Source organism: Danio aesculapii, chromosome 19 (assembly GCF_903798145.1).
Source record: "Danio aesculapii chromosome 19, fDanAes4.1, whole genome shotgun sequence".
Taxonomy (NCBI): Eukaryota; Metazoa; Chordata; class Actinopteri; order Cypriniformes; family Danionidae; genus Danio; species Danio aesculapii.
In genome coordinates, this window is record NC_079453.1 from 6,232,872 (window position 1) to 6,252,606 (window position 19,735).

At 32.2% G+C, this 19,735-nt stretch overlaps 2 protein-coding genes across 3 annotated transcripts in view; both read left to right on the top strand.

The window, feature by feature from the left end:
• Positions 1-8,433, top strand: part of ppp1r1b (protein phosphatase 1, regulatory (inhibitor) subunit 1B) — a 62,832-nt gene extending 54,399 nt beyond the window's left edge. The window contains exons 4-5 of the mRNA XM_056480027.1: positions 1,772-1,885; positions 4,358-8,433. Coding sequence (XP_056336002.1) covers positions 1,772-1,885; positions 4,358-4,527 — 284 coding nt within the window. The 3' untranslated portion in view covers positions 4,528-8,433. The remainder of the gene's footprint in view (positions 1-1,771; positions 1,886-4,357) is intronic.
• Positions 8,434-15,523: 7,090 nt separating this feature from the next.
• Positions 15,524-19,735, top strand: part of stard3 (StAR-related lipid transfer (START) domain containing 3) — a 28,978-nt gene continuing 24,766 nt past the window's right edge. The window contains exons 1-2 of one of the 2 annotated variants that reach the window (XM_056480243.1): positions 15,524-15,587; positions 18,862-19,108. In XM_056480243.1, the coding sequence (XP_056336218.1) occupies positions 18,887-19,108 (222 nt within the window). In that variant the 5' untranslated portion in view covers positions 15,524-15,587; positions 18,862-18,886. The other variant, XM_056480244.1, reaches the window with a different exon arrangement.

Below are 19,735 nucleotides of genomic sequence, written 5' to 3' on the forward strand. Positions count from 1 at the left end.
AGGGCTACGTTTCTCAAGAAATGTATATAGGGCTACGTTTCTCCAAAACTGTATATAGAGCTACGTTTCTCCAGAAATGTATATAGAGCCACATTTCTCTAGAAATGTATATAGGGCTACGTTTCTCCAGAAATGTATATAGGGCTACGTTTCTCCAGAAATGTTGTATATAGGGCTACGTTTCTCCAGAAATGTATATAGGGCTACGTTTTTCCAGAAATGTATATAGGCCTACGTTTCTCCAGAAATGTATATAGGGCTACGTTTCTCCAGAAATGTATATAGGGCTACGTTTCTCCAGAAATGTATATAGGGCTACGTTTCTCCAGAAATGTATATAGGGCTACGTTTCTCCAGAAGTGTATATAGAGCTACGTTTCTCCAGAAGTGTATATAGAGCTACGTTTCTCCAGAAATTTATATAGGGCTACGTTTCTCCAGAAATGTATATAGGGCTATGATAGGGCTATGTTTCTCCAGAAATGTATATAGGGCTACGTTTCTCCAGAAATGTTGTATATAGGGCTACGTTTCTTCAGAAATGTATATAGGGCTACGTTTTTAGAATGAGCCTTTGTTGGTTTGTTTTTTGTTTTTTTAAGACACAACACTTGGCAGATAGAAAAAATCTCGAAAAAAACCTGCAAAATAAGCTCCTGGGACGTATTTGGTGCTCTCCAGAAATGTATATAGGGGTACGTTTTCAGAATGATCCTGGGTTGGAACAAACAGTGCATAAACAGGTTATAAATGCATCATAACTACTGCACAAATCTAGTGTAGTACCATAAAATCCCCTAAAAATACAAAATGTTTACTGAACTAAAATATAGTACATTAAAATCATTGAAGTAATAACAAAACAACAACAAAAACAAAAAAATTTGGACCATCACTCAAACAGCACCAGAAATATAATAATAATATTGTATGCACATATAAAGGAAAGGTAACCCTTTTATTGTAATATGATTAGGCCTTTAAAAATAATCAATGTATGGACTTATCGCACAACACATGGGCATGACCTCAATAATTTTTGGTGATGCAATTCATATCGCCCATACATAAAAAGCAATTCTAGCAACACTTTAGCTGATTGTGCAACATCTCTATCTCTATTGGAGGTGTCGGGGTCTATGTTTAAACAAACACTGTAGTATTTACTATAAATTACTATAGTATGTTTTCATGTGGGTGTCTGACAACTGAAAATAGATCTGGTAGCGGATATCGCAGCCTCTGTTCATTTTTACCCTGTAAAAAGCAATTTTTGGTTAACATTTATTATTTATATATTTATTTAGGATTTGCGTTTTCACATTCTGATTCTAGTGCCTAATTATTAAATTGTTAAAATGGCTATAATTAAATGAAATATTTTTAAGAATTAAATATGATGTGTTCTTTGGAAGAATGCACTTGCATTATGATGCTATTATATTGTCATTCTCACAAAAAAAGGTCTTAAAATGACAATAATATCATTTATCACAATATATTTTGGTGCAATATATCGTACAACAAAAAAAAGATATCTTGACAGGCCTAAAAATGATCTTTAAATGTGTGTTTTGTCCACAAAGATGTCCACACGTCCTGTCACTCCAGCATAAATAAACCCATTGTGTTCGGCACGGTGCAGAAGTCTTGTTAAAAAAGCAAACAAACCCATCCCTCTTTACCTGTGTGTGTGTTTGCATGTGTTCTGTGTTTTTTTCCCTTGTGATTTGGTGATCCTTGATTTGTGTCCCGCTGTGTGTGTGTGTAGCCGTGCAGCAGATGGCTGAAGCTCAAATGCAGAAATTAGGTGTGTATCCTCATGTAGAGGAGGAGGAGCCTGTTCACAGAGGGGGGGCGGAGCTCTGCTCATCCTGCACACCTGGTAATATTAATATCACCATATAATCCGCTGCATGCGCATGTGTTCATTATTGGGGAAGATAAATACACTGGGAAATAAATGAATCACTGGATTTACTCAGTTTTTTTTAAGGTAAGTGGCTGCAAACAATTTATATGAGCTGAATTTAAGCAAATTAAGTTGAACATTACTAAATTTAATTTGTTTAAATTCAGCCAGGGCAACATGGTGGCTCAGTGGTTAGCACTGTTGCCTTGCTGGGTCAGTTGGCATTTCTTTGTGGAGTTTGCATGTTCTACCAGTATTGGAGTGGGTTTTCTCCTTTCCCCACAGTCCAAAGACATACGCTATAGGTGAATTGGAAGATCTAAATTGGCCGTGTGTGTGTGCGTGTGTGTGTGTGTGTGTGAATATGTGTGTAAGGGTGTTTCCAGGTACTGGATTGCGGCTGGAAAGGCATCTGCTGTGTGAAACGTATGCTGGAATAGTTGGCGGTTCATTCCGCTGTGGCGACCTCTGAAATAGAGACTAAGCGGAAGGAAAATGAATAAATGAATTAATAAATTCAGCCCATATAAATGGTTTGCAACCACTTACCTTAAAAAATGAGCAAATCCAACAAATTTTTTTTCAGTGGACTTTCTCATGCGGCGTTTACATTTGTAATTGACATTAAAATACATTTTCATTTTTAATGTTTTGTTTTGTTTTTATTTGTACTAATTAATAAAGTTGAATCAGCATTATGTTATCCTGTAAACTATTAGTGATGGCATTGTTCTGCATTTTTAACGTAAATGGTGCCATTTAGAGCATTTTTAAAATCTAAAATAACTTAAAGGTGTCATGTTTTCAAATGTTTATATTCATTTTTAGACGAAGTACCAATTTAAGAACTTTAGAAATGTAGAGTTAAGAAAGCAATGTTTGTTATTTCCAGTTAATTTATAGATTAGATAAGATTTTACTTAAACCCACGTCAGAAAAAAAAATGAGAATTTTCAAAAAGCCTCTTAATTTGTTTCACTATAGATGTATGTATGGACACACTGTTTATAAAAGCTTCTATTTCATTAAGCGTTGTAAAGTAATTATTGAAGGTTTTTTCCTAATTCAAACAAATTTTTCTAGTCACCTCAACTTACTTGCACCAAGCTGACTAAAATATAAATAAAATAAATAAAAAATAAATATATAAAAATATTAAGTTAAATCTAACTTTTAAAAAACTTGTTGAAACGTTTTGAAAATAATTTAAAATAACACAAAAACATTTGTCCTCAGGATTTTGCCATATAATTTTTCTACAGTGTGCATAAAGCAGAGATTCATCAATTAAATAATGCAAGCCAATCAATACTTCTTTAATTTAGCAGTAGTTTTTATTGCACCAGTTTATTGTATTTATTGTGGACACTATTTAGCACATTTTTAAAGGGGACCTATTATGCAAAAGTCATCTTTATGAGGGGTTTAAACACAGTTGTGTGACAACATTGTGTGAATATAACTACCTTCTAATTATAAAAAAGTATTAATTAAAATTTTTATTATCTCACTTCATAAAAACAGTCTGCAGAAACACTTTGATTGACATTTTCCCTTTGTACGTGTCATCAGAGGGGCAAAGCCCCACCCATTAGTGACAATCTCTCCCCCATAGACAGCTCTGAGTGAGAAGTTCCATTAGTTTTATTTTGATATTTTCAGCTTTTGACAAAATAACGTTAGGTTTGCCACTATGCTGACACATAGGCATTTATAGCTCCGCCCACTTTTAAAAAGAGCGCAATCTCATTTGAATTTAAAGCGACGGTCACCAAATTTGCACAATTTGTAATAAACCCTAAAAGGGTCAGTTTGAAAGAGTTATAAAATATAATTAGTGGGGTATTTTGAGCTGAAACTTCACATACACACACTAGAGCAGGGATGGGCAAACTCGATCCTGGAGGGCCGGTCTCCCTGCATAGTTTTGCACCAACCCTAATCAAACACACCTGCTTGTAGCTTTCTTGTGATCTTGAAGACACTAATTAGGGTGTTCAGGTGTGTTTGATTAGTGTTGGAGCAAAACTCTGCAGGGACACCGGCCCTCGAGGATCGAGTTTGCCCATGCCTGCACTAGAGACAACAGAGACTTATTTTACATCTAGTAAAAAGCCGGTCCCCTCTAATAAAGGACTTTATGAAATAGTTTTTAAGACTTATTTTTGTCACCTGCATCAGAAACCTTGGATTCTCTCTTTTGGAGTCTCTCTTTTTATTCCCCCAATAAAGTTCTACGCAAAGTTCTGATTTTGTTTCTTATATTTAAATATAACCACTATCTTATGTCAGCGTTCAAAGGAAATCTACATCAGAAAGTGAAAATGACAGCAGTGATGTTTCTTCTCAATCTACTAGAGCTTTTGCCAATTAGAGATGAGAATATCTGAGAAAAAAGCCTGTACGCTTTTTATTCTACATCTTTATTTTATTATATTTTTTTAGAATCGCAGGAGCAAAGGAGCACGCCAGAAAAGCAGCCTGGCATGAGAAAGACAGGAGCCACAGCACCGACTGATGAGGAAGAAGAAGAGGAGGAGGAAGAAGAAGAAAAAGTTGAAGAAGAAGTGGAAGAGGATGATATGGCAAAGGAGGAAAGCAGAAATCTGGACTGATAGAAGTTTGAGAACTTTAGTGATTTCTTTTTTTTCGTAATGCAAAACTTTGTTTGGAAATCAGAATTGTTGTTTATTAATTATTGGTTTTCCGTGATTTCATCATTTCGCAAATAACATCTGTTTGTATATAGGCTCATTCTGAAAACGTAGCCCTATATACATTTCTGGAGATCGTGAATTATGTAGACAGAAGTACGTATGGCTGCATTTCGTCTTTAAAATGAAAGCTACGGGCGGTATGATGCCATTTCTTTTCACACTTACCAGCTGACTGCTTACCTCCGTATGGACGTCTTTGCCACCATTACCAGTTTGCCCAATAGCTCGCCATGTACGTTGACAGACTTGAGAAGCAGAACGGTGTTGACCGCGATGACAGGGTTCAAATCCAGTGAAGAACGGTTCCAGAAAGCAGGTAAGACTAAAAGAGAAGCCAAAAAATAACATAACTACATAAATAAAAGAGTGAGGATGTGGTAAAATCTGAAAAAGTGGTAAAAACCAGGCAAGGGCTTTTCTTTTTCTAGATTGCTTTTGAAAACACTGTCGGTAGGGTTTAGGGAAGGTGGTGGGTGGGGGTATCAGTCGGTCAGTCAGTCATTCAATCAGTCAACAGCGGCCTCTGGTGAATTTAAAGGAGAACAGCAGGCGCGAATGGCACTTGCGAGAGAAATTTGAGCTCTCAAAAAGTGTACACAGCGGCCTCTGGTGGATTTGCGAAAACAAAAACGTAGCTCCTGGGACGTTTTTGGCGCTCTCTAGAAATGTATATAGGGGTGCGTATCTATAATGAGCCTGGGTTGGTTTGTATTCAGAGGGAAAACTGAAACTAGGTAAGACTGGAATTTTCAATCAACGTCAAAGCTTCGTTGACCCCGACATTGCCATCAAATAGAGACACACAACATAAAGTAAAATGTATAATATAATCTGCTTTCATACGTTCAACCAAACAGGTATGAATGATTATTTGTATGAGCAGCGTGGTTTTGTTTAGATCGTGTCAGTATGTTTTATGTTCCATTCATCATTCATATTGTGTGTGTGTGAACATATGTGGGGGGATCAAAAAATGTCCCCACAAGTATAGCAATACCAGTTTATTTTGACCTTGTGGGGACATTTTTTGCTTTCCATGTAGAAAATGTTTCTTAAATCATATTGAATGAAGTGTTTTGCAAATGTGAAACTGCAGGTTTTCTATGAGGGTTGGGTTTAGGGGTTATATAGATTAAGGGTTTATATAGATTGGGATGGGGACAGAATATACAGTGTGTATTATAAAAATCATGTCTATGGGAAACCTCCATAAAGATAGCGGTACGTGTGAGTGCTTGTGTGTTTGGATTTAATCGAGTCTGCACTGCCATCTAGTGTACAGACAGTTGTTATACTGAATACCAATAAAATCATCTGCCATTAACGATAATCCTGGAACACATGGACAAGCTCACGAAGTATTTAGCAGCAATATTGTTTAGCATTATTTGTTAAACCACAAACATCCTGTTACATTGTCCAATGGGTAATTTAGCAGTAACTAAAAATATATTGTTGAAGACAGAACTATTAGCCCTCCAGAATTATTAACCCCCCTTTATATTTTTTCACCAATTTCTGTTTTATTTTATTTTTATTTTTAAACATAATAGTTTTAATAACTCATTTCTAATATATGATTTATTTTACTTTTGTTATGATGACAGTAAATAATATTTGACTACATATGTTTCAAGATTCTAGTATTCAGCTTAAAGTGACATTAAAAGGCTTAACTAGGTTAATAAGGTTAACTAGGCAGGTTAGGGTAATTAGGCAAGTCATTGTATAACAGTGGTTTGTTCTGTAGACTATCGAAAAAATATTGTTTAAGGAGGCCAATAAAATGGTTTTACTGTACTTAAAATGGTTTTTAAAATATTAAAATGTATGTTTATAATTATTAATAAAAAATATGTATTTGAAAAGAATTATACATAATGCAAAATAATTAATGTAATTGAAAAATTTTAATATCTCTGGATTTACAGATTTTATTAGATCTGGATTAGAGTAAACAGTTTGTATTTGTTTTATTCTGGTCTGAACTCAGATAGCAAGGTCTGATAACGTTTGTTTTTTCTAAAGGTAAAACATTGGTATTGTGTTCTAGATTTGAATACACACATCTGAAAATATGGCACATTTTTATTTGATGCAAAAGCAATTCCTTGAAATTATCTTATATTTATAAATGTGTATTTTTTACATTTGGAAATAATGTCAACAGTAGTACAAAATTACATTTTACTCAAACACAACTACTATTAATTTTTATTAAAATTATAAAAAAAGACATTTGAAAATGTTAAAATTGTTATATATTTAAATGCTTAATATTACTTTATATTTATTTTAAAACACAATTTCTTATATACAGTTGGAGTCAGAATGATTAGCCCCCCTGAATTATTAGCCCCCCTGTTTATTTTTTCCCCAATTTTTGTTTAACGGAAAGATTTTTTCAACATATTTCTGAACATAATAGTTTTAATGACTTGTTTCTAATAACTCATTGAACCACACAGAACCTAAAGGTTACACTTTCAAATTTGAGTTTCCAAAAAAAAAAGTGCCTCTTTTTTAAAGGGGTTTATTATAACACAGACAACATATACAATTATTTGAATCACTTTCAACAGTGTTTTCTGAAAATTCAAAGGGTTTTCTCTAAAATGATACCAAACCTTTGCATTTACACCGCTGCATGCGGATTTGGGAAGCATTTGAATTTGGGTAGGCAAAATCCAGGCAGAAACCCCAAAATAACACTCAGAAATTTTCACAGTATTTCCTATAATATTTTTTCTTCAGGAGAAGGTCTTTTTTTTCGGCTAGAATATAAGCAGTTTAAAAAAAAAAAATTGTCATTATTATTAGCCATCTTAAGCAATATTTTTAATTGTCTACAGAACAAACCATCATTATACAATGATTTGGCTATTACTAACCTAGTTAAGCCTTTAAATGTCACTTTAAGCTGAATTCTAGTGTCTTGAAAAAATCTAGTAAAATATTATTTACTGTCATCAAGATAAAGATAAAAAATCAGTTATTAGAAATGAGTTATTAAAACATTTATGTTTAGAAATGTTTAATGTTTAAAAATCTTATTTCCGTTAAATTGGGGGAAAATATACGGGGGGCTAATCATTCTGACTTCAACTGTATATAAGCCGTTTCAAGATCACATGACCAGTCATAGTATTTGGCTTTATGTCTGTAAATCCACTTTTTCGCCATGTGGAAAAACCTCCTCATGGCCGACTGTAAATATCTCATTCATACAATCTTGTGTTTGTGATTCATTTGTGTTTCGTCCATCACGTTGTGATCAAAGCTGCTATAAACATCACATTTGCATACTGGATGGAATTTGCATTTCTTGATATTGCTGTATTTGGTTACAGATAACAACAAGTCCAAATTCAGTGCCTCGGGGGGTGACAGATATCAGAAACGAGTATATCATTTCAGTCGATTTACTGTAGTAAACAACTCGCGTTAATAGTAGCCGTATAACTTATTACCTACCTTTAGTTTTTAGTTTCTTCCTTAGCAGACGTCTTTTAAGGGAAAAATGTTGAACTATTTTTAAAAATGATTGATTAATATGAGAATCCTACAGCCACGTAATGCTTTTTTAAGAAACTGTAACTGCTTTATATTGAATATGATCATATTTGTATGCGTATACAGTATATATACAGTATATAATCCTCCGAAGCTCATGCAGGAACTTGTTGTTGATTTTTGATTGATGTACAATAATAGAAAATTTACCAAATAAGTAAATGCATCCACAGGTACTATGGAGGTGATTTAGGTTAAAGTCTCTGTATCAATAAATGTATTTTCACTGAATTACAGCGTTATCTCTTTTATTTATGTGCTTCAATTAATGCTGCCATTTGACATATTTTTTTTACTGTAAATGCTTTAAATTGGTATGCCTTTTGCTCTATCTCCAGTTATTTATCTGCTTGTCTACACCTTACACTACCTGACAAAAGTCTTGTCGTTGATCCCAGTTGTAAGAGCAACAAATAATAACTTGACTTCTAGTTGATAATTTGGAAAAGTGGCAGAAGGTCCATTTTTCTGATGAATCATCTGTTGAACTGCATCCCAATCATCACAAATACTGCAGAAGATCTATTGGAACCCACATGGACCCAAGATTTTCAGAAAAATCAGTCAAGTTTGGTAAAGGAAAAATCATGGTTTGAGGTTACATTTAGTATGGAGCGTGCAAGAGATCTGCAGAGTGGATGGCAACATCAACAGCCTGAGGTATCAAGACTTTTGTGCTGCCCATTACATTACAAACCACAGGAGAGGGTGAATTCTTCAGCAGGATGGTTGTTCCTGAAAGGAAAGTGCTCCAGGATTGGCAAGCCCAGTCGCCAGGCATGAACATTATTGAGCATGTCTGAGATAAGATGGAGGAGGCATTGAAGATGAATCCAAAGAATCTTGATGAACTCTGGGATTCCAGATGACTTTATTAATAAGTGATTTGAGTCATTGCAGAGATGTATGGATGCAGTCCTCCAAGCTCATGGGAGTCATACACAATATTAACTCTTTTTCCACTGCACCATGACTATATTCTATACTGGACATTATTTATGTTAAGTGACAAGACATTTGTCTAAGCAAAGTCAGACCTTACTGTCCTAATTAAATAATTAAAAATCAAGGCATGATCATATTTTATTTTGGTAAAATAAGCGTAATGTAGAGGCCTTTGCCTTTCATATAAGCCATTTCTGATACCAAATGATCAACAAGAAGTAAAATTATTATTTGCTGTTCATAAAACTTGGATAGGCGACAATATTTTTGTCAGGTAATGTAGTCATGGACTAGAATCTGTTACATCTTTGTACTTATCTAGCAAGAAAATGAATTATTTTGTTGTGGGCCTCTCCTAATATTCGGTCAATATGTTGACGAATTAGATTCAGCCATTTTCTTACCCTTAAAAAACTGGCATATGACTTGCGTCAGGAATCTGATGATTTCTTACATATCTGGAATCCTCTATTAGAGTTTTTAGAGAATGTATATTGAAAGACTTTTATTTTTATTTTTTTGTAAATTTTTCCCTTTACAAAAGACTTGAATTTCTAGCCGATGGACGATTGTATAATATATGGCTGTATTATTGTATATATTGACATGAGACACCTATACCACTGTCATTGCAAATCTTTAAATGTGTTAAAAAATGAATAAAATACCATTAAAACAATTCTTCAGGAAAAATACATTTCAACATTATTAACAAAAATATTTACTTATTCATATACACTTAAACTATTTGTATATACAGTTGGTCAAAATTAATATAAAAAATTTATAAAATTATTATTAAAAAAAATTATATATATATTTTTTTTTTCTCCAAATATTTCCCAAATTATATTTATTTGAGCAAGGATTTTTTTCCACATTATTTTCTATACTATTTATTCTTTTGGAGAAAGTCTTATTTTATTTCGGCTAGAATAAAAGCAGTTATTAATAAATTTAAAAAAAAACACTTTAAGGTCAACATTGTTCAATGAAACAATTCTTTAAACAAAATACATTTCATCATAATCAACAAAAATATTTCCTAATCTATATACAGTGCTCAGCATAATTGAGTACACTCCATTTTGAAAATGAATATTTTTCTCCATTTCTCTGTGAATGTGTTTTGGTGCATCAGAGATATTTATTGAAATAATATTTTAGTCACCAAACATATTTAGAAATTGAATGATAACAGAATTAAATTCAAGCAAAATATTGCAACCAAAAAAAATCAAGTAAATTTTTCAATTTATTTGCTTCTCTTGATTTTCCCTCTTTTTTAAAATGTGTATTTAATATTTTGCTATAATATATCAATTTAGATGTATTCGTTTTTGGACTGTTATCGTTAGTTATTTCGTTAGATGAGTTCCAGATTTGGCTTCAGTACTGACTAATCTAATGTATATGCACAAACATAATATTGTATAGCTTCCTAATAAAAATTTTAATTTAAAATTTAGATTTGTGAGGGGTGTACTTATATATGCTGAGCACTGTACACTTAAAATAAAAACAATTAATTTAGCCAGTTCAAAATGCAATTAAAATTAATATGATTTTTCTTACTCTGATCATTGCGAATGATAAAAAACATTCATGAATTTTGTGTATTTTCAGTTTAATTCCACCAAGGCAAGCGTTCAAGGACAGTTTTGGCAAAAACATCCCATTTCTGTTGTAAACAGATGGGGGCACTATCCCATATCTTCAGTATGCCTTTGATGCTTTCAGAATCTGGGCTGAAACTGATTTTGGCTTTGAATCCCACAAGAGCTGCTCCATATTTTAGTGAACGATCTGTATTTTCAGCTTCTGCTTAAACTGGAGGTTTGGAAACTCTCAGTCTGTGTCTGCATGTGTTTCCCACTGTGGCTTAACAGATCATGATTTCTTAACAGTCGTGATTTCTGACAATATCAGATTTTAATGTTGATTTACAGGAAAGGAGGAAATGAAACCTTATAGCATTATGGCTTAAAAATGAACGCAGTTGCTTTAGTATCACTAACAATGCGACATTTTAAATTCAGACCAAACCGGTAGTAAATTTAATATGATTTATTTATGATAAACACCACCCTGGGATTGGGAGCAATTAGATGCAAAGTAGTTGATTACTGTGAATAACAAGTAATACTATAAAAAATTTAAATGAAAAGTAAAGTAGGGGATCTACCTTCATTTTAATGTACACTAAATAAAATGAGGTTTGCTGTTTGTTCAAACTACTTATTTAAAATGAGCTGAAGCAACACAATTCTTGATTTTTTTTGGGGGGGGGGCACTTAATTGTATACGTTCAATCAACTTAAATTGATTTAAAAAAAAGTTAATTCCTTTCTGTTCTGTCAACACAAATCGATTGCATTTTTACGATGTAATTATACTTGCCTTAAACACTGTATATAAAGTCAAGTTACATACATACAGTTGAAGTCAGAATTATTAGCCCCCCTTTGATTTTTTTTTCTTTTTTAAATATTTCCCAAATGATGTTTAACAGAGCAAGGAAATTTTCACAGTATGTCTGATAATATGTTTTCATATGGAGAAAGTCTTATTTGTTTTATTTTGGCTAGAATAAAAGCAGTTTTAAATTTTTTAAATCATTTTAAGGTCAAAATTATTAGCCCCTTTAAGCTATATATTTTTTCTATAGTCTACAGCAGTGTTTCCCAACCCTGTTCCTGGAGGCACCAACAGTACATATTTTGGATGTCTCCCTTTTCTGACCCATTAACTTCAGGTGTTGGAGTTTCTTCTGATGTTATGATAAGTTTATTATGGTGTGTTTGATAAGGGAGAGGTAGAAAATGTGTTCTGTTGGTGTGCCTTCAGGAACAGGGTTGGGAAACACTGGTCTACAGAACAAACCATTGTTATACATTAACTTGTCTTATTACCCTAACCTGCCTAGTTAATCTAATTAACCTAGTTAAGCCTTTAAATGTCACTTTAAGCTGTATAGAAGTGTCTTGAAAAATATCTAGTGAAATATTATTTACTGTCATCATGACAAAGATAAAATAAATCAGTTATTAATAATGAGTTATTAAAACTATTATGTTTAGAAATGTGCTGAAAAAATCTTCTCTCCGTTAAACAGAAATTGGGGAAAAAATAAACGGGGGGCTAATAACTCAGGGGGGCTAATAATTCTGACCTCACCTGTAAATATAGTAATAAATATGTATAAAAAAATAAGAAATTAGTTTATGACAAAAGAAGATTTCAATTCAGAGAAATGGAGTATATATATTTGTTATTATTATTATTATGTTACATAAATCAATTTGTCAACTCAAGATTTATTTGTCTGACAAATACTGAAATGTTTAGAAAATGTGTACAGTATTTCAATATATGGTGTGTATAGAATACAGTGTCATTAATTTAAAACATTCAAAACGTTTTAATACATATATTGTTTACATTTTTTTAAATAAAGTTAAATGTTCCTGTTTGACTACAATTGAAAGAATTATTTCTTTTATTTTTATGCTTTGTGATTATTGTGTTTTGTTAATATTGAGTCATTACTTATTGAACTAAATTTATTCTAAGTTGTTATATATTAATTTTTCTTTAGCATAGTCCCTTTATTGGAATTAACCGCCTTCTAAATGATTAGTTAAATACAATTTTAATTATGTAATTAGTATTAATTAAATACTTTTTTTAAGTAACTTACTCAACACTGCCCCATTGTTGTTGTGATTTAAAGTGAGAGCTACGCTTTAATAAAAGTCATTACTGAGAGACAAAAATTTTCAACTTCAAATGTCTAATCATCATTAACGTTGGAAACAAGACCCCAATAATTCAAGATAAGCTTGGTGTTGTATTTCAATCTGTGCACTTTTTTATTGCAGATTCACAATCTTTTTCACATGTTTCTTCACAGCGCTGATTGAGCATTAACCAGTCAGGTTTTTGTTGAGCTTATGAACACATTGGCCAATCAGAAATGTTTAAATTAGTGAAAATGCTTATCATAAACAACAAAAATTTGATCACACTTTATTTTAAGGTACAATTCTTGCTATTATCAAACCATAAACGAATACTTTTAACTCAATAAAGTACTAATTTGCTGATTATTAATAGTTCAGGTAGTTTAAATAATGGGTAGGAATGTGATCTAAAATAAACCGCCTCAATAATAAGCTGGTAATAAGCCATTAGTTAGGCTAATATTTGGAATTGATACTTAAACCAAATGTTTTTCTATTCGTTCAATTTAAAGAACATTAATATTTATTGTTGCAACATCAACAGCAATAATCAACAACACATTAAGGAATTGGTTATTAGGAGATTAAGTTATTTTTTCTTTCACAAACAAAATGAAACCATAAATATCTGACTTTTTTTTTCAGCTTAATATTTATTCATCATCAAGGTTGGAAAACAAGACCCCAATAATTCAAGATAAGCTTAAAATGCTGCTGGATAGTGGATATATTACAACATGACTGAAGTTGAATGTGAAAGTGAAAGAAATGTCTGAATTCTTGGAGTTATCTTTCATTGTGTGTGCATTGCCTTAGAATCTTTTTCACAGATTTCTTCACAGCTCTGAGCATTAACCGATCGATTTTTGTTGAGTCTATAAACACATTGAGCTTAGATTAGCGAAAATGCTTAATATACACCAGTTAAAATTGATCACACTTTATTTTAAGGTGCAATTCTCACTATCAAAATGCCTTTTACCTCAATAAAGTACTAATTTGCTGACTATTAATAGTTCAGGTGGTTTAAATATTGGGTTGGGATGTGGAAATTGATCATACTATAAAATAAACAGCAAATAGCTTAATAATAAGCAGGTTATAAGCCAGTAGTTAGCTTAGATTACCTAAATGTTTTGCTAATCATTCAATTTAAACAACATTAATAATTATTTATTGTTACAATATCAACAGCAATCATCAACAATACATTAAATAATTGGTTATTAAGATGAATTTAGTTAGGAGATTAATTTAGTTGTTTTGTGTCATTAAACGCAATCGTTTTGAAGCCAAAAAGAAAACCGACACCATTTCCAATCTGTTTAAGCTAGCACCGATTAATTCATTTAGATTTATTATGGGTTTAGCAATCACATTTTAACCAATATATAAATAACATGGTTAATTTTAGTTTTTAGTTAATTTAGTTTTTAGTTTTTTTTTTTTTTTTGGGGGGGGGTGCAACTTAATTGTTCATGTTTAATCAACTTAAATTAATAAAAAAAACTATAAGTTAATTCCTTCCTGTTGTCTCAACACAAATCGATTGCATTTTTTTACAGTGTAATTATACTTGCCTTAAACACTATATATAAAGTCAACAGTTACATACATACAGTTGAAGTCAGCATTATTTGCCCCAGCATTAAATATTTCCCAAATGATGTTTAACAGAGCAAGGAAATGTTCACAGTATGTCTGATAATATTTTTTCTTCTGGAGAAAGTCTTATTTGTTTTATTTTGGCTAGAATAAAAGCAGTTTTAAATTTTTTCATATTTTAGCCTGAACGTTTTTTATGCGTTAACAATTTACAAATACAGTAAAAACAGGCAACAAACAAAAAATCCAAAGATAATTAAAATTCAAAAACAAAAAACAAAACAAAAGGAAGACATTCACAAGACGCCAAAAACAGATTCATAACAGCTAACAATAGACAGAGCTTTTACATTTTTTTACAGCTTTGAGAGACTTCATTAACAGAATAAGTTCGTTGACGAATACCTTGTATAAAGGAGGAGATTTTGAAAGTCTACATTTGTGGATAAAGAATTTAAAATAATAAAATTAATAAAATAATAAAATTAACCAAATTGTTAATTTGTTCATCACCGTTTTCAAAATAACAAATAATTTCTTTTGATTTCAATGTTATCAACATATTATTTTTAGCAGAATAATCAGAAAAACTGTCTTTCCAAAATAATTGCACACTCTGACAATCAACAAATAAGTGACATTCCTCACTGTTTTTACAAAATGAACATTCTTTCTCAATATCTAATAAATTTGGAAAGTAATACGTTGGTTGGGTATATTTTATGTAAAATCTTTAAATAAATTTCTCTTACTTTATTTGAAATGCTAAATTTGTATGGTAGCAGCCATGCTTTTCTCTAATTAACCTCCCATAATAACGAACTCCAATTAAAATGTCCCTCTTGGAATAACTTTTTTAATCATTAAATACTTGCCTAATGTCTTTGTTAGTAAATTTTTGTCAAATATACTTTTACTATTTATCAGGAAATTACATTCTTTATTTTCTATCTTATAATAGGTCAAATGACTGCACATTAATATTTCAACCTGAACTGGCGCCGATCAGCTGGTGGAAGTGACGCTTTCCAACATCCGGTTGTTATTGCGGAAGATCAGAAGGCTGATACTGAGAGTGATGCGCTGATTCTGGTAAGTTTCGGCTTCGCTTTGAGTCTCACTGTTGATTATTTTGGCTCCAGCGGCTTTGGTGTTTAATACCAACTTATAAACAACTTAACTCAACTGTGACGTATCCGACAGGTTGGTATAGAGAGCAGTAAGTGCTTAAGTTTTAGCTACAAGCATGTTTATCTTTCGATATCCGTGCTAAGTGAACGAATATAGTCATCAATATTAATGAGGTAGTTTGTGAATGTTAAGTAGTTGTTAATGAATGGTTGTTTGTTCAAGGTGGTTTTAATAAAGCGAAATTAAAATTAAGCTTGTTTTCTATTCGTACTGGCATCTGTAGCCTACATTTTTGCTACGTTCTTTGGTCATTATGTTAACTTCCATGGCTTTATTTATTAATTCATTAACTTTGTATTATTATTATTAACGTTATTCAGTCATTTTTCGCGGAACTTAAAACTTTACCTTCTGTCATAATCTGCATTTCATATGTATATGGTAGAGATTAATTGAGGTAAAGTTGGTTTTTTGTTCGCCCATTCGTTCATTTTAACGCCCCCTATATTGTTTACCACGCTAATTTGAATATTGAGCCTAAATTAGCATGCAAGTAGACTTTAAAACAACATTGGCACTATTTAATTGACTGAACAGTGTTGTGCTTTGATAGTCATTGGCTGCTAATATGATTCTGAATATGATATGAAAGTCTGAATGTGCGAATATTGAACCAACTTTACCTCAAATTAGAGATTACCTCAATGAACCATTTCAACATTTTTACTTGATTTACTGTAAACATATTTAAAATTTTAATTCAATGCTAAATGGGTAGTTTGAGAATTTGCTGTTAATTTAATCTACTCTAATAAAGTTTATTTCTCTTCGTTTAATGCCTGGGTCTTTAATGATTCATAAAATGAAAATTAATGGACACGCAGAGTCCAAAAAACGTATACAGGCAAAATTAAATTAATACACGTGACTCCTGACGATACATTAAGGTCTGTAAACAAAAGACTTGTACCCTGGACTAAGTTAGTTTGAACACATTCAGGACAGTTTGAATTCACAGTAGTAATGTTGTAAATAATGACTGAGGTAAGGTTGGTTTTATATTCACAACAGTGAAACAGTGAAAACTTGTAACAGTCCCTATATTGTTTACCACACTATTTTGAATATTTAGTTTGAAATCGCATGCAAGTTTGTCTTAAAAACAACATTAGCGCTATTTAATTGACTGTAAAAAGGCTGTACGTTGATTGCCATTGGCTGCTAATATGATTTCTTTATTTACAATTTGCAAATAATACTTTTCTGAAATTATATTATTAAGGAGAAAGTCTGAATGTGCGAATAAAGAACCAACGTTACCTCAAATTAGAGATTACCTCAATGAGCCATTCCAGCATTTTCACTTGTTTTACAGTAAACGTGATATATTTTTCTAATTTAATTTAATGCTAAATGGGTAGTTTGAGAATTTGCTGTTAATTTAATCTACTCTAACATAGTTTATTTCTCCTCGTTTAACGCCTGAGTCTTTAGTGATTCATAAAATGCAAATTAATGGACATGCAGAGTCCAAAAACACGTGACTCCTGACGAAACAGTGAGGTGTCTTAACACAAAGCTTGTACCCTGGACTAGTATGATCACATTTGGGACAGTTTGAATTCACAGTAGTAATGTTGTAAATAATGATTGAGGTAAGGTTGGTTTTATATTCACACATTTATTCATCCATTCATAAACAGTGAAAACTTGTGACACGGTTCCTATATTGTTTACCACGCTAATTGAATATTGGGTCTGAAATCGCATGTAAATTCGACTTTAAAACAACATTAGCACTCTTTAATTGACTGAACAATGTTGTACTTTGATAGTCATTGGCTTTTAATATGATTTCCCTATTTAGAATTTGCAAATTATATTTCTCTGAAATTATATTAAGAGGGAGAAAGTCTGAATGTGCGAATATTGAACCAATTTCACCTCAAATTCGAGATTACCTCAATGAACCATTCCAACATTTTCACTTGTTTTACCATAAACATTATATTTTAAAATTGTATTCAATGCTAGATGGGTAGTTTGAGAATTTTGCTGTTAATTTAATCTAATCTAAAATAGTTTATTTCTTTTTGTTTAACACTTGGGTCTATAATCATTCATAAAATGCAAATTAATGGATATGCAAAGTCCAAAAAAACATATACAGTCAAAATAAAATTAAAACATGTACATTGAAGTCTGTAAACAAAAAGCTTGTACTCCGGACTGGTATGAACACATTCAGGACAGTTTGTAGATTAAAGTTACAGTAGTAATGTTGTAAATAAAGATTGAGGTAAAAGTTTTGTTTACCACACTGCTTTGAATATTCACTCTGAAATCCCATGCAAGTATGCTAAACAACATTAGCACTATTTAACTGACTGTAAGCAATGCTGTATGTTGAGAGTCATTAGCTGCTAATATGATTTCTCTATTTAGAATTTACAAAAAAATACTTTTAAGTAAAGGGCACATTTTTAACCCCTTTTAGATGTAAGATGTAAGATAAGCTTTTGGTGTCTCCAGAATGTGTCTGAAGTTTCAGCTCAAAATACCCATCTGATAATTTGCTATAGCCTCCAGAATCTGCCCATTTTGGTGTCTTGAGTTCAGTGTAGCTGTTTTTGTAGCCTGTGGCTTTAAATGCAAATGAGCTGCTTCTCCCCGCCCACCATTCCCCTCTGCTTCTCATTATGCTTTACGTCAGATAAACAGCACAGTGAAAGAGACAGACTCGGATGAAGCTGATTAACTTCATTATACAAAAATGTGTCGTGTTCAAAGAACCTGAACAAAATTAGTTGAGTTTAAAACTGGTAATATTCAAATGGGCTTCTGAAATATTGATAAACTGTGCATTAGTTTTTCTACAAGATTTTAATTTAAGGTTTTTCAATTAAGAATTTCTCTCTTTTTTGTTCAGTTTTTGAAAACAGCACAGTTTAATTGTTGAAATAACACCAAAAACTTTAAATTCAAGCACTTTCAAGATCTTTGTACTTTCCAGGCCTTAAATTCATGTCTGAAATTTAAGTACTTTTAAGCGTGGGAACACTGGCATGCATATAAAATCTTTCCATACACTGACTGTAAACCAGCTCAAAAACCATTTAAATGCTCTTTGATTAGGTCATGTATTTCAGCCTGTTGTTTTGATCAATGCTTGAGTAAAATAGCAGCAGTATCTTGTTACAGATAACATTTTTTTCTTTCTTCTTCTCTGGTTCAGGGATGTGCTCGGGCTGCATGCAGTAATGCCGAGCGGCGTTGATTACAGCGAGTTGGGTGGAAGTCTTCCAGCCATTGCTTCTCTAAACGCCTCATATTCCCAGGCGTCCCTCTCCCTTCCCTCCCCGTATTATTCCCCGCTGCCCCCGGGAGAGAGGAAAGCCTTCTCAGATGTACGCCGGACCTTCTGCCTCTTTGTTACGTTTGATCTTCTCTTCATTACTCTGCTCTGGATCATTGAATTAAATGTAAGACGTTTACTCAATTCTAATCAATTGTGTGTGTGTGTGTGTGCGTGCGTGCGTGCGTTTGTGCGTGCGTGCGTGCGTGAGTGTGTACGCATGTGGGGTGCAGTTTGTACTTCCTTTTTTACTTTGTGTTCAGATCAGTTACTTTTGTACTTCCTCTGGTGGAAACAGAGCTGTGTGTAATTTGCATATTGTGAATGTATATTTAGTGTTTAACATGTGCATGCACGTGTATTTCTTGTAGCATCTAATTAAATATAACATTAAATATATTTATTGTAGTAATTATTAAATTATTTTTGTTATTTTCCGCTCTTTATTTTGTATCTTTAACACACGCACATCTATATGTATTGGTATTTTGTGAATATGATTATACGTTGTTTATACAGTAATATATAAATGTTTTTATATGTATAAATACTATTTTAATTAATAAATAATAATTTAAACAAATTATATAAAATTCAAAATGTTGTTTTACTCTCTGATAGTAAAAAATGTTCAAAAAAATGTATATGTTATATATGCATTGAAAAACAGTCAGGAAAAAGTGTTTTATGTAAATTCGGACCCCGAGTCCACATATATGGACATCATTTTGCTCTAAAAGTACATCATATCAAA